At 47.0% G+C, this 14,607-nt stretch overlaps 1 protein-coding gene across 8 annotated transcripts in view; it reads left to right on the forward strand.

The window, feature by feature from the left end:
• Dip2b (Dip2 acetate--CoA ligase B) overlaps positions 1-14,607 on the forward strand; it is a 177,211-nt gene that overhangs the window by 126,628 nt on the left and 35,976 nt on the right. For all 8 annotated transcript variants that reach the window (XR_015623956.1, XM_087556848.1, XM_087556844.1 and 5 more), the window contains 8 exon segments: positions 2,054-2,156; positions 3,675-3,739; positions 5,654-5,747; positions 6,075-6,194; positions 7,530-7,644; positions 8,736-8,875; positions 9,523-9,659; positions 14,009-14,089. Coding sequence is in view for 7 of the 8 variants with exons in the window: in XM_087556848.1 (XP_087412974.1) it covers positions 2,054-2,156; positions 3,675-3,739; positions 5,654-5,747; positions 6,075-6,194; positions 7,530-7,644; positions 8,736-8,875; positions 9,523-9,659; positions 14,009-14,089 (855 nt within the window). In the remaining variant the exon portion in view is untranslated.

Here is a 14,607-nt window from a genome sequence, read left to right on the forward strand (position 1 = left end):
GTGTGCTCTCCCCATGTCATACATACAAATAATAACAAAGCTTAAGAAGAAAAGATTTATCTCGATTGCCTGGTTATTAGAGTGGGAGCTGTAGGTTTTAGGTTTGTTTTGGTTCGGTTTTCCTTCTCTACACTTTATGTGTATAAGTGTGTACCTGAGTGCTCATAAGTGGACTGTGCTTGGACAGTGTCCCAGAGGCCAGAAGATGGTACCAGATCCCTGCACTGGAGACCCGGGCTGTTGTGAGGACCGAGTGGGTGCTGGGATCTGCACTGGAGACCCGGGCTGTTGTGAGGACCGAGTGGGTGCTGGGATCTGAGCTGGGTCCTCTGTAAGAGCATCCAGTACACTTCTGAGCCATCTCTCCTGCCTGACTCCCTTAAGAAGTTATTGAAGTGAATGGAAGCTCATGGGGATGGCTAAGAGAGGGGTGGGTAGGGCTGAAGGATGAGAGGAAGCAGGGTAAGCTGACTGGTCCTGCCTGAACAGAGAGAGAAGGCAAGTAATACTCATATTCCTGGTTTGCCACCTGGATGGATGGCAGAATGCTTCGGTTAAATAGACGATACAGACTCAGGCAGCATGTGGTGCCACGCCTTTAGTCCCAGCCTCAGGAGGCAAAAGCAGGCAGATCTTCATGACTTCAAGGCCAGCCTGTACTACAAAACAAATTCCAGGACAGCCAGGGATACAAGTAAGACCCTGTCTAAAACAGAGAGGAAGAGAATGCAGAGCGAGCCCTCAGAGGTGGGGGGATGGAATGGAGTGTTGGCAGCTGCTTTCCTGTGGCAAAGGCACTCTAGCAGTATGCCGGGGACAGATGTTAGCAAGGATGCCACACCCTGATGGCGTGACAGGGAGGAGGTGGGAATCCTCAGGAGTGCCAACAGTTAAGGCAGAGTCAGAGATTCTGGGTAAGATAGCTCATGCGAGTCTGAGGCACAGGTTGCAGCCAAGCCTGGGCTCCACAGTGAGACCTTGTCTCAGAGAGGGAGAAAAAACCTGAGAGATGGCCAGAGCAGTGGGAGGGAGAGACCAGCCTTCTGGATCCGACATCAGAAAGGCTGATGCGCTTGATAAAAAGCAACTTGGAAGGAACACTGAGGATAAAAACAAAGTGGAACTATTTATAGGTGTGCATAGGGCCTGCTACTAACTGAGGTGCCAGGGCTTTCTGTTTTTAGTATTTCTGTGGTGCTAGGGGATCCAACCCAGTGTCATGTGCGGCTAGGCAAGCAGTCTACCACTGAGTTGCAGCCCTAGCCGTGGGGAGTCTTACCCATGTAACTCTGCAGAGCTATGCTTCTCCGTGGGGCTACTGCTGTGTGTCTGCAGCTTCCATATTCAAGGCTGAAACTCAGTGCAGCCTTCAGAGGACATCAACAGTGTTGGCTTTCATAGGCAATCCAAAGATGCACACAAACACGTCATCATTCTGTATAAGAAGGCAAGCATCCGTCGTCTGTGGCATCTGACTGGAGTGTGGAACTGATCCACACACACTGCGGAGTGACAACTGCATTTGGTCCACACACACTGCAGACTGACTGCATTTGGTCCACACACGCTGCAGAGTGACAACTGCATTTGGTCCACACATGCTGCAGAGTGACAACTGCATTTGGTCCACACACACTGCAGAGTGACAACTGCATTTGGTCCACACACTGCAGAGTGACAACTGCATTTGGTCCACACACACTGCAGAGTGACTGCATTTGGTCCACACACGCTGCAGAGTGACTGCATTTGGTGCCATGCTTCTGTGCATACAGCTCATGTCACTTGGCTTTAGTTTTTTGGTGACCACGTCACATTGATGAGTGACTGAACTTTGAAGTCTTTTGACACTTGCTTCATTGTCTTCCAGTCTTGGCTTTATTTGACTAGAGTTTGAGGTCCGAGTGCAAAGCCTTAAATGTCTCCATTGAACATGTAAAATTAAGCCCGTTGTGATAGTTTGTCTGAGTTTAGGTTTGGGTTCTGGATTTTGTCATTGATAATAACCCATCTTACTGTGCTTCTTATAGTTTATTTTTGTTGTATTTTCCAGTATAAAACAAGCAAAGAGGGGAGTGTGATGGGAGTCACAGTGTCCCGGCTTGCAATGCTGTCCCACTGCCAAGCTCTGTCACAGGCCTGCAGTTATTCTGAAGGTCAGACCTCTCCCGTGACTGCCCTCATTGTTAGCTTCCTATGCGTGTGACTGTGAGCGCCCACTCAGTGATTGGACGCCATTGAATGACTGAATTCCAAGGGAAATGTTCCAGGACAAAGTCTTGGCTTGCTTTTGTCTTTGCTACAAAATAAATTAAAAAAAAAACTTGTAATTTAAATAAACTTCTGGATAAACCAGATATATAAAATGTGATCTCTAGAGGACAGAAATAGAAAACCTCAATTAAGACCGTGAGTCTGTGGAGTCTTGGATGTTCCCATCTCCCATGTAAAACTTCAAGCTAAGTATAGTTCAAGAAGCCGGCTCCATAGATGCAGGCTTCAGCAGACAGCATCCAGAGCAGGAGATGCAGCCCGCGGCTCTCCCTGGCACTCCTAGCAAGCAGGAAGGGTCAGCTGGAGGCCGGCCTGAGGTGTGTAGTGAGTGCTAACAGCCTGAGCTATGGCATCAGTTGAGACCCTGCCTGTCTCAAAAAATATAAAACACAGTAATGTGAAACTTTTTTATGTCCATGACTATTTCATAGTGAGATCCAGGCTGGCCTCCAGCTTGAGCCCCTCATGCCAGCATTACAGGCCTGGGCTGCGATCTGTCATCAGTGCTTGCTCCAGGCGTTCCCCTCCACACTGACTGCTCAGTGTCTCATCTCCCTTTACAGAATAAGGGGACTGTGTACCTTTCAGAGGGTATTCCTGTCTGATTCCAAAATACGTGCATGTGCATGTATGGGGACAAGCACCCGCCACAGACTGGGCTCTGTTATGTGCATGTATGGGGACAAGCACCAGCCACAGACAGGGCTCTGTCATATGCATGTATGGGGACAAGCACCACGCCACAGACAGGGCTCTGTCATGTGCATGTATGGGGACAAGCACCAGCCACAGACAGGGCTCTGTCATATGCATGTATGGGGACAAGCACCAGCCACAGACAGGGCTCTGTCATGTGCATGTATGGGGATAAGCACCACGCCACAGGCAGGGCTCTGTGAGGAGTGCACTCACTCAGAGGCTCTGCTGGGGCCTGAATGTTAGAAACATGGGGTTATCTTCTTCACTGAGTGGAAACAGTTAGATTCAGGCTTAGGTATGCTTACTTTATTATGTTGATAATCTATAGGTATCTAGAAACAGACATTTGCATACATGGGTTTTTATATAGAACAATATTTCATGTTTTTCTAAGTATACTTTTTACGTATATTTGAAATTTCCAGAGTTTCTAAACAAACTCATGGTCTTTATTTCACTAGGAAAAAACTTCTTGAATACTGTCCCTCAGTGCTAAAGAATTCTGCCACAGTGTCTCTTCTGTGACCACATCACACTGTCACCATCCTTCAGTCAGTTTGTAGGGGGCTAAGTATCAAGGAGACACTGGTCTCCTAGTTGTTTCTCCAAAGGCACCTAGTGCTTGGTAGGGGCAAGGAGTGTGACGTCACTCACTGCTAACCATGGCTGCCTTCTGTTTCCCTCCATCTTTTCTCTTGCAGGAGAAACTGTCGTAAATGTCTTAGACTTTAAGAAGGATGCTGGGCTGTGGCATGGCATGTTTGCGGTAAGCTATTAGCGTTGGGGAGTATATGGCAAGGTGTGCTTGAGGCTGTGGCTCTGTAACAAGTGCATACAACTGAAGTCCCCAAATAGTCAAAAACATTTCCTAGAGGACAAGCATGAGGACCTGAGTTTAGATCCCAGGATCTAAAAAAGCCAGGCACAGTAGTGCGCATCTGTGATAAGGCCAGCTAACCTGGGGTAGCAGTGGTGAGCAGCAGGAGTCGGGCTGGAAAGACGCCTCAGTGGCTTAGAGCACTGCTCTTTCAGAGGACTCTTGTTCCCTTTCCAGCACCCGTGCCAGGCTGCTTAGAAACACCTGGGGCTCCAGTCCTAAGAGATCTCTCTCACGCTCTCTCTCTCTCTCTCTCTCTCTCTCTCTCTCTCATGAATTCAGTCCCTCACACACACTCTCTCTCTCCCTCTCTCTCGCATGCATTCTCTCTCTCTCTCTCTCTCTCTCTCTCTCTCTCTCTCTCTCTCCCTCTCTCTCACATGCATTCTCTCTCTCTCTCACACTCTCTCCCTCTCTCTCACATGCATTCTCTCTCTCTCACATGCATTCTCTCTCTCTCTCTCTCTCTCTCTCTCTCTCATGCATTCACTCTCTCACGTACTCTCTCTCTCTCCCTCTCTCTTGCATGCATATCTCTCTCTCTCTCTCTCTCTCTCTCTCTCTCTCTCTCAGCAAAATAGATAATCAAGAAATAAGAGAGAGCATCTAGTGCAGTCTCTAGGCCCCCACCCCCTACCACACCCCCCACCCCACCACTACCCCGTTCCATCCCCATCTGAGAAGGGCTACATTCCTTAAATATCTATTTTCTTTTTTTTTTTACATCAGAAATTAAGAAAACAAGACTCTGTGAGGACTTGAGGGGGTCTTTATGTAATCTAAGTGTAGAAAGAACCTTTTTCCTGAAACTAAGTCTGTGCCAGCATGAGGTACTTTAGGGCAGGGGATGGGACCGTGTACATAAGAGCAGGTAAGTGGTGAGCAGGGTGAACAATCCAAGTACTCAGGCTTAGCTCGGGGTACCTAAATCCCAGCACTTGGAAGGCTGAGGCAGAAGAATCCCTCTGAGTTCAAGCCTAGCATGGGTTACTCGAGTTCCAAGCCAGGTAGGACTGTAGAGTAAGACCATCTCAAACACACAAATGCCCCATCAGAGTCAGCACTGGCTTAGTTACTGTGCTGTGCTAGGTCTGGGGATTACACATCCTTGATATGGGTGGCAAGAGGGACAGCAAATCCCAGACCCTCAGTTCTCTCAGCTCTATCTTTACAAATGCCTTATCCTGTAAGGAACTGGGAAAATAATTTTTTGCTTTGAGACTCTGTTCCATTTTCCTTCCTTCCCTCCATACTGTAGCATGTGGCAGTCAGGAGCACCTTGGAGCACTAGATGGGCTGGGCTACCGACCTTGTGACCCTGCAGGACTTCTTCTGTAGCTGCCCTAGAGACATAGTTGTATACATGCCCATGGATACAAGGACAAGCACATCCCTTCAGCAGTAATGACATGGCAGTGTGTAGCCATCCACAGGGAGCTAGAGAGCTCTCTCACTCTGAAGGGCATAGATTTACCTATGAAACATCAGAAGTAAAGGCACCAAGTAGAAGATACATATATACTATGATGCCTTTCATTTAAATACTTACGTGCCTAAATTGACTGTATGTGTGGACAGTGGACTGCAGGGACAGATACTAAACTTATTCCTGTGGTGCTCTGCGTGAGAACCAGGCTTACAGAGTGGCTCTCAGAGGTGCTTCAGCACCACTGCTAGTCTCTCAGGCATCTTTTGCAAGGGTGCACTTGCATAATCCCTATAACGCTGTTAGCAGAGTGTCCATACAACTTTAGGTTGCTAATACATTTAGCATTGATTGCTTTTTATGTTTCTTTATTCCAGAATGTAATGAATAAGATGCATACAATTAGTGTGCCCTACTCTGTTATGAAGACCTGTCCTCTCTCTTGGGTCCAGAGAGTCCACGCTCACAAAGGTAATCACACACATCCGCACATTAATTGTGAGACTGGTGGAAGCTCGCCTGCCTCGGTAGAGAAACAGTTCTTTGCCTTGGGGGCTTACAGAATTTTAGAGTTGTTGTAGGTAAGCTGTTGCTTTACTCCACTGTGTCCTTTCCTATAAAGTGAGATAAGTTCTCCAGGATTTGAGCTACAGTTAGCACCTTACTTAAATCCTGTATTGTTCAGAGTTTCCTTTTTCTCCAAGTGAGAACTATCACTAAAATAAGCAAAATTGTCCTAATTGTAATGTAGTAAATATATACCACGTGTGTCGTAACTCTGTTTCCTTGACTCTGTAGCCAAAGTAGCACTAGTGAAGTGTCGGGACTTACACTGGGCCATGATGGCACATCGGGACCAACGGGACGTGAGCCTGAGTTCTCTGCGGATGCTCATTGTCACCGACGGCGCCAATCCCTGTGAGTGTTGTGTGTAGAAATCCCAGAGGATCTGACAGGCTGGATGTTTTGTTCCTCGTCTATAAGCTTTTCTGTTCTCAACATCTGTGTTGAGATGTAATATACATACAACAAGACTTGCCCGTTTCACCAGTGGTGATAGTGGCAAGAGCCTTAAATCCCAAGAGGCAGAAGCAGGCAGACCAGGTTTGCAGCCAGCCTGGTCTGCAGAGTGAGTTCCAGGACAGCCAGTATTACATAGAGAAGCGCTGTCTCAAAACCCCTCCCCAAAACCCCACTCCCACAAAAAAAAAAGCAACAAAAAACAACCCCCTAAAAAACATTTTTAAATGTATGTGTGTATTTGTATGTTTGTGTGCTATATGCTACATGTGTGCATGTTCCCTCAGGCCAGAGGAGGTGTCTGACCCTCTGGAACTAGAGATCCATCCAGGGTTGTGAGCCACCTTACATTGGGTGCTGGGAGCAGCATGTGGTCCTGTGGAGGAGCAGGCTCTCTCTGGCTCTCTCCAGCCCCTCCACATTCCGTCTGCATAGATTTGCCTGCTCTGCACACTTTACATGAATGTAGTCCTGTGTTTGGTCTCTCGTGATAGGCTTCCTCAGTCAGCATCATCCTTCTGATTGGCATGTAGTCCTTCATATGTGCACTAACGTGCTTATCCGTGCATATCATGATGGACTTAGAAACTTCTGGAAACCACGCCTCTCGCATTCATTGGGTGCAAGGAGGGGTTTGCAAGTGACTCGGTATAATTGAGTATGTGAATGTGGTATGAATTCTTCCAAGCAGCAAATAAAGGGAATGTTAAGGAGCTTGTAGAGATGGTACCATGTTGTCTCATTTCTGGATGAGCACAAAAGACTGGTTCTCCACTCGGGATTCTCTGGTGAGCTCAGCAAGAAGCTCTTTCTCCTGAGTAAACTTGCTCATCCTCTAGCCTAAAAATGCATGTGCAGAACTTAGAAAGGAGTCAGAGAGCATCACTAGAGCAGGTAGGACTGCCACTGGTGAGGTGTGCTGGCTACGTAGGTACTCAGGGGCGCTGCTAGAGTCCCGCCTGGGTGCCTATTGCCCACAGTGTTGTCTCCGATCTTGTTCTCTCCCTTGGTAGGCATAGCCTTTCTAGGCTGTGACTGTAAGAACTATCATAGACATCTCATGGGCTGGATGAGCATGTGTCAAGCCACTCACAGGCAAACCGAACTGTTTGCATGGAATGAATGATGTGCAGTGTGAGTTCTGACAGGCAGATGCACCTCCCACTCTGTCAGGTTCCTGCAGTAAGAAAGATGGCCATCTCAGCTTTCAAATTGCTCTGCTCTAACCCTTAGGGTCTGTGTCATCCTGCGACGCTTTCTTGAGTCTGTTCCAAAGCCACGGGTTGAAACCTGAAGCCATCTGTCCCTGTGCCACATCCGCTGAGGCCATGACCATAGCCATCCGAAGGTACTGCTTGCCATCAGGGTTCTCTGGGTGTCTGTCACAGCCTGGCTGAGATGGGAGAGAGGACTTTAAATGGTTTTCTGGTTCCTAAACCTAAAAGTAAAGTTTCTGTGCACAGTCACCTCAGGCATCTCACGGGAGACCTCTTCTTGCCAGAAGTGCACCCAGAGACAGAAAGTTTACTTTAATTATTCTAAATGCATATTTGTGAGGTATTCTTCAGAACCCTTTGCATCTTAAATTAGAAACAGTAATACCTCAGTCAGATGTGACGATCCATACCTAAACCTTTATCAGAACAGACCAGCGTATTCTTTTCTCTTTGCTTTTTTGTTCTTGTTAAGTAAAGAAACTTGTCTGTTAGTCTGTGGACACACAGAGCGAGGTGGGAGGACTCCTGAGTGAAGTTCAGAAGAGGCTGTCAGAGGTCCTGTTTGTCCCTCCTGCCTACTCCTCTGAAGTGGCGTCTCTCACTGAGGCTTGTACCCTAGCTAGACTACACGCTAACCAGTCCCAGTGACCTCCTTGCCTTAGCTCCCTGGACCTTGGACTGTAGGCATCTGGGTGATTCCCCGCTTGGTTCATGGCCACTGGGACCCAAACTCTGGTTCTCACAAATTTCGGATGCTCCTCGCTGCTAAGTGTCTCTCCAGCCCTGTTCTGCTCGTCTTTTTTTTTTTTTTTTTTTTTTTTTTTTTCCCTCTTCTTTTTTTCTTTTTTGGGCAAGAGTCTCACTGTATAGTCCAGGCTGGCCTCAAATTTGCAGTGATCCTCTTGCCTCAGCCTCTCAGTACTAGATTGCAGCATGAGCTGTCACAGCTAGCTTTTTATTCTTAATTTCTTCACAATGTACTTATATGTCTGTGCGTGAGAGCAGGTGTATGGAGGTCAGAGGACAACCTGGAGGGAGTTGATTTTCTCCTCCTGCCGCGTGGGCCTGGGGGTCAAGCTCAGGTCATCAAGCTTGCATGGCAAGTGCCTTACAGCTGAGCTGTCTTGTCAGCCCTTCCTGTGTTCCTCTCAACATTCACTTGGTTGCATTCACTCCTGTTTGTAGATACCTGGCTTCATGGTGTTTCTTTTTCTCATTTTAGGCCTGGAGTGCCAGGGGCTCCTTTGCCGGGAAGAGCCATTCTCTCAATGAATGGACTGAGCTATGGGGTCATACGGGTCAATACCGAGGATAAAAATTCAGCACTGACAGTACAGGATGTGGGGCATGTCATGCCTGGAGGTGAGTCTGAGGCTGCCATTGGGTCATCATAAAGATTTGTCATCAGATTAATGGCGCTGGGCCAGGAAGGCAGCTTGGTAATAGAAGGCCGGCCTAGGTCACCCAGAACCATGGTTCCACCCCTGTTACACCACGCAAAGGGAAGGAGGATCTAGAGGAGAGATGGGGGCTAACAAAACAAGAGGGCCAAACAGGGGGGTTCCAGAGCCAGTGTTTGGTCTCAGCACTTCTGCAAGCCGCTCTGGTGATCGAGTGTCACCAGGCCAGCTCCTCACGGATGCCAGTTGAGTCTCCAGTCTCAAAGGCATGCATGACTGTGCTCTGTCCTGTGGAAAGGGATGCCAGTTACTGGCTCTCACTGTAGTGTCAAGCTAGGAAGGCAGTGTGTGCTCTCCTGGGCTCGCACAACCCGCATACAGCCAGCACGAGGAGGCTGCTGCAGTCCTCCTCCATGCCACCGTGTGTAGGAGCTGTGGGTGCCAGGTAGACCCACCCGTCTAACTCATAGCTCTCTAAGCACTTACTTCTCTTTGCTGCTCACTGTTTGCTGTTTCAGTAAATGTGCAACTCTTCTGGGTATGCAAAACAAAATTGTTACTTTGCAAGTTTTTCAGATTCTTCTGTTTTTCGTGTTTTCTGTGCACTAGGCATGATGTGCATTGTGAAACCAGATGGACTTCCTCAGCTCTGCAAGACAGATGAGATCGGAGAAATCTGTGTCAGCTCCAGGACTGGAGGAATGATGTACTTTGGACTTGCTGGCGTGACCAAAAATACATTTGAGGTAGATGATGTTACTTCCCAGAGTGTTCAGTGAGGTTAGATGTTACTAGGAGGCCTGCAGGCTGATGGCACGACACTGTGTGGCATGGTTTAGTGGCTGATATGGTGTCTTCAGGGCCTGGTACCTAAAGTCAGGTTCTACTCCACATGGGCCAGCTGCTGTTTGAGCTGCCTAGCCTCACTGAGGCCCAGGTTCTTTACCTTTAAGATATGAGTGACACCCAGACATGGTGGTGAGTGTGTATAATCACAGCACTTGGAGCCTAGGGTCAGGGGACTTCAGGCTCAAGGCCAACCTGGGCCGCATAATAGGACCTTGTCAGAACAATGCAGAAGTACACCGGCATAGCCTTTACTCGCAGCACCAGGGAGGCAGAAGCAGGTGGATCTCATGAGATTGAGGCCAGCCCAATCTACGTACTTCCAGGACAGCCAGGGATACACAGAGAAATCCTGTCTCAGAAAGAAAAACCCAACCTACCAAACAAAGACAATCACCAAAGCAGAGCACGGTGTGAACAGTAACAGCGCCTGTCTTGTGAGCTGTTGTGAACATTAGATGAACTAATACTTGTGGATTAGGCTAGCTTCTGGCACATAGGCATAGTGTTGTGTATTGGACATTAAAGGGCTCTCAGAGATTTACTTTTGGATTTACCATTGTGAAGGCTTTGTAAGTCCAGGATTTTGACATTGAGTACTGTGACAGTGTGCTTGCCGTGTCAGATCACTGTCAAAGACATGGAGCAGGGAGCTGGGGAAGCAACTGCCCTGAGCTGCGATCTCCAGAAGCCAGGTGTGCATAGCAGCTACCGTAATCCCCAGGTGAGCTGCGCAGATAGACTTGCAGATTAGCAGGCTATGGGTTCAACAGAGAAGGCACCTCCGTGAAGAAGACACCCAACGTCGACTCTGAGCCTGCACACACATGCATACACCTGCACGCACACAGGTTTCCTCAGAGGAGCAGACAGGCATACATTCACACACGCGCACACACAGAGAGAGAGGGGGGGGGGAGGGAGGACTTAACCTTTTGCAGGGGTCAGATTGTTCCTCAGGCACCAGGTGTGCCATTGCTGCTGAGATGCATCCTAGTCCACGAAAAGCATTTCATCCAATATAAGGGTAGTGATGGCAAAGAGGGGTGAGAGGAGGGAATGCTGGGTGGGTGATCGGATGGGTGGGGAGATGGCTCAGCAGAGGAAGGTACCCGGGAGCAGACCTGATAACAGACTTCGGTCCCCAGAAACCACAGCAAATGAGCAGGCCCTCCCACAAGCTGTCTTCTGACCTTTACAGGTATACCATGGCACACGTGCACCCATACATGCACGCACACGCACACACACACACACACACACACACACACACACACACACACACGATAAATAAAGTAATAAAAATATTTGCAAAGGGTAACACTACTTTTTTTGTTTCATATATTTAATCAATATTTTACAATATTTTAAAGTCTGATATTTAAATTCTGGGAGTTTTCCAAAGTAGTTAACATTTTACTAGGACAAAAACATAGTAATAATAAATCAGAAAATTAATAGATGTATTAAAAAAACAAACTGGACAGGCAGAAGAGATGGCTTGGTGGTTAGGAACACTTGCTGCTCTTGCAGAAGACTGGGGTTTGGTTCCCAGTGCCAAGACAGCAGCTCAGTTACCTGGAACTGGAGCTCCAGGATATCCAAGGCCCTCATTTGGCCTCTGTGAGCACTGACACCCATGGGACATACACATAATGCACACCCATAAAAGAAAAATAAAACAAAAATTAAAACCAAAAAGTTACTGAGAGAAAAAGTAAAAATAACTATACACACATGTGCTCCAAAAAATGAAACAATAAACAAATAAATAAACCGTGCTACTGGAGATATCTTTAGAGTGTGTGCTCTGGCTTTGATGCAGGGGGCTGGGCTACATCCACAAGCACAGAGGAAAGCCTGAACAGGTGGAGAAAGATCATCTCTTTCTTATTTCTTAATTGGGTTTTAGAGACAGGGATTCTCTGTGTAGCCTGGCTGTCGTGGAACTTACTCTGTAGACCAGACTGCCCCTGAACTCACAGAGATTCACCTGCCTCTGCCTCTCGGGTGCTAGGATTAAATGTTAGTACCCCACACCCCCAAAGTGTTTCTAATGTGCATGGAGACCAAGCTCCTGTCACTGCTGTCTTCTTCCTGACCTTGGGAACAGTCTGCCTCTCCCTTTCTCACCCATAAGATGGTTAGACACAGGCGTGATCACTGTCAAGCAGACTAAGCTGTTAATATATATCAACTCTAGTCACAAAGGAGGCAGGGAGAGAGCTGCCCATTCTGAAAACCCAGTGACTAGAGCTTAGCCCCACATGGTACAAGTGGAGGACTGACTTCTGCATGTTGTCATGTGTTCTCTACATAGGCACACAGAAAGTGACGATGGATGGATGGATGGATGGATGGATGGATGGGCATATGACTGATTGGGGGAACGGATAGATAGATAGATAGATAGATAGATAGATAGATAGATAGATAGATAGATAGATAGATATGGCATGCAATGAATGGGCGAGGGAGAGGGAGGTGGGCTGGAGAGATGGCTCAGTGCTGGGTTTAATTCCCAGCACCCAAGTGGCAGTTCACAATCATCTGCAACCCCAGGCCCAGACAGATATGTACTTGTAGACAAAACATCCAAGCATGTAAATTAAAAAAATAAAATTAAATTAAAGGAGAAAAAAATCTAGAAGGAATAAAGAAACAGAATATTTATATAAATAAGCTATTTGTTATACCCACACATGTACACACACAACTACACAGTAAAGAAAAAGACATTTAACCATTACCAGTGAGGAAATTCAGTTTAAATCGTGATGGAATGTCTGGGTTTTTGTTTGTTTCCCAACAATATTAGCCAAGTTTGGACAGCGATGGCACACAGTGGTAGCTGTAATTGAGGAGGGTGAAGAGTCTTACAGACATCTGTGGAGCCAGTGCTGTACACAGCATGTGACACACAGACACCTCACAGCTTTGCACAATTATAAATATGAGCAGCAGTTGTCCCGAAAGCACTGCCTGCCCTGTGAGTCATCAGGGTCCCCTAGTCAGACAGAGCCTGCCTTCGAATCACTGAATGCACCATGCGTGCCTCTCCAGTCTGCTCACATCGTTTTACCGTTACCCATGCCCAAGAAGAGGATTCGAGAGCATTGTTCACAGCTGTACAGAACCTGAGGCTCAGAGCTGCCGGCGTTTGCAGAGTCGGCCCTGCCAGTAAACTACAAACTGCAAACTATCCTCTGCCCTGTGAAGTGCTCTCCTGTACAACGGTCTTACAACATGGCCTAGATCAGTCACTGCCTGACGGGGACGCTATCCAAGATACATTGTCAAAGGTCTGTTAGTGAAAAAGCCAGACAGACAGACAAAAGTGTAATGCGGCCCCCTTTTTAGTTTTTAATCTTTTCTTTGCCTATGTATTATGTATTATGCCTTTGTATGTGTGTGCATGTGCACTGTGTATGTGCTTGTTCATATAAAACAGTTCACTTGCGGCATTGACCTCTGACCGCTCCACCTTGTTTATGTGTGGCTGCCATTTGGGCTTTAGCAGCTGGCTTGGCCATCCTGCTGTCTCTCCCCTCCCCCACAGCCTTTCTCCTGGGTGCTGGGGAGCAGAACTGCAGTCCTCAGGCTTGTGTAGGAGCCCACCCCATGACCCTGTTTTAACATAATTAGTTGTCGCATTCATCTGTGTATCTTGTGAGGTGACACAGTGGGTGAGGGCACTTCACATGCTCCCTGATGTGTGCTACCCACAGTCCGCCCGGGGAAAGGAGAGAACCCATTCCTGCATTTGCCCTCTGACCTCCACAAGCATCTAGAGGCACAGTGCTTGCAGTGACACAAACACAAATCGACGTAATAAAATATTTAACTGAATATATATCTTTTTAAAAGTCTGGAGAGATAAATACTGAAGTGGATGAGATTCCTGGATTTGTTGCAGAATATGCCTTCCAATAAGCATATTATATATAGATTATTATATATAAACATATAAATAATTGTACTTGGGGTTGGTTTGTTTTAGAGACAGGGTCTCACTATGATGCCTTGACCAGCCTGGAGCTTGCAGTGTAGACCTGGCTGGCCTCAGATTTACAGAGCTCTATCTGCCTGTCTTCCGATGCTGGAATTTAAGGCTTGTACCAACCATGCCCTGCTCAGTTAGAATATATTACTTGGTATTTTTTCTTTTAAGTAAGATTTTTTAAAAAATCAGATACATTTTTTAAAAAAAACTAGCCAAGCTTTTCACCTTTTTTCTTTTGTCTTTTAGGTGATTCCAGTGACTTCTTCAGGCTCTCCTGTAGGAGATGTGCCCTTCATCCGGTCAGGACTGCTGGGATTTGTGGGGCCTGTAAGTGACAGTTTCCTGTTGGTTTTGCATTTGGACTTTGATTCACAGAACTGAACAGATTCTGAGTAATTAAGGGTGTCACCAGCCCCTTTACAGCAACCACAACAGCTCCCTCTCCTGTTTCTTTATTTAGACAGGGTCTCACTACAGAGTCCTGGCTGGGTTGGAACTCATGGAGATTCCCAACTCAGCCTCTGAAGTGCTGGGATTAAAACTATGTGTGCCACCCCACGAGGCACTTAACTGCTATACAGGCTGTCATAGGAATCAACTAATGTTTTTGTGTCCATTGCCTAAGTTCCTTTGACTCCTACAGACTAAGGTTTTATATGTATCCTGTATTTTCCAACTTTTTACTTACGCTTACTACTTTTCTTGGTTTAGGTTAGCATGTTGTAAGAAGTTAAGAAAAGAGCTGGAAAAGGTTACTTTGTAGCCAAGGGAAGCTGAGTGGGGAATGTATAGAGAATTTTCTTATACGTAGTCAACAGTGCCCACCCTGTGTCATTGTGAGTTCT

The sequence above is a fragment of the Rattus norvegicus genome, chromosome 7, assembly GCF_021556685.1.
Source record: "Rattus norvegicus strain SHRSP/BbbUtx chromosome 7, alternate assembly SHRSP_T2T, whole genome shotgun sequence".
NCBI lineage: Eukaryota > Metazoa > Chordata > Mammalia > Rodentia > Muridae > Rattus > Rattus norvegicus.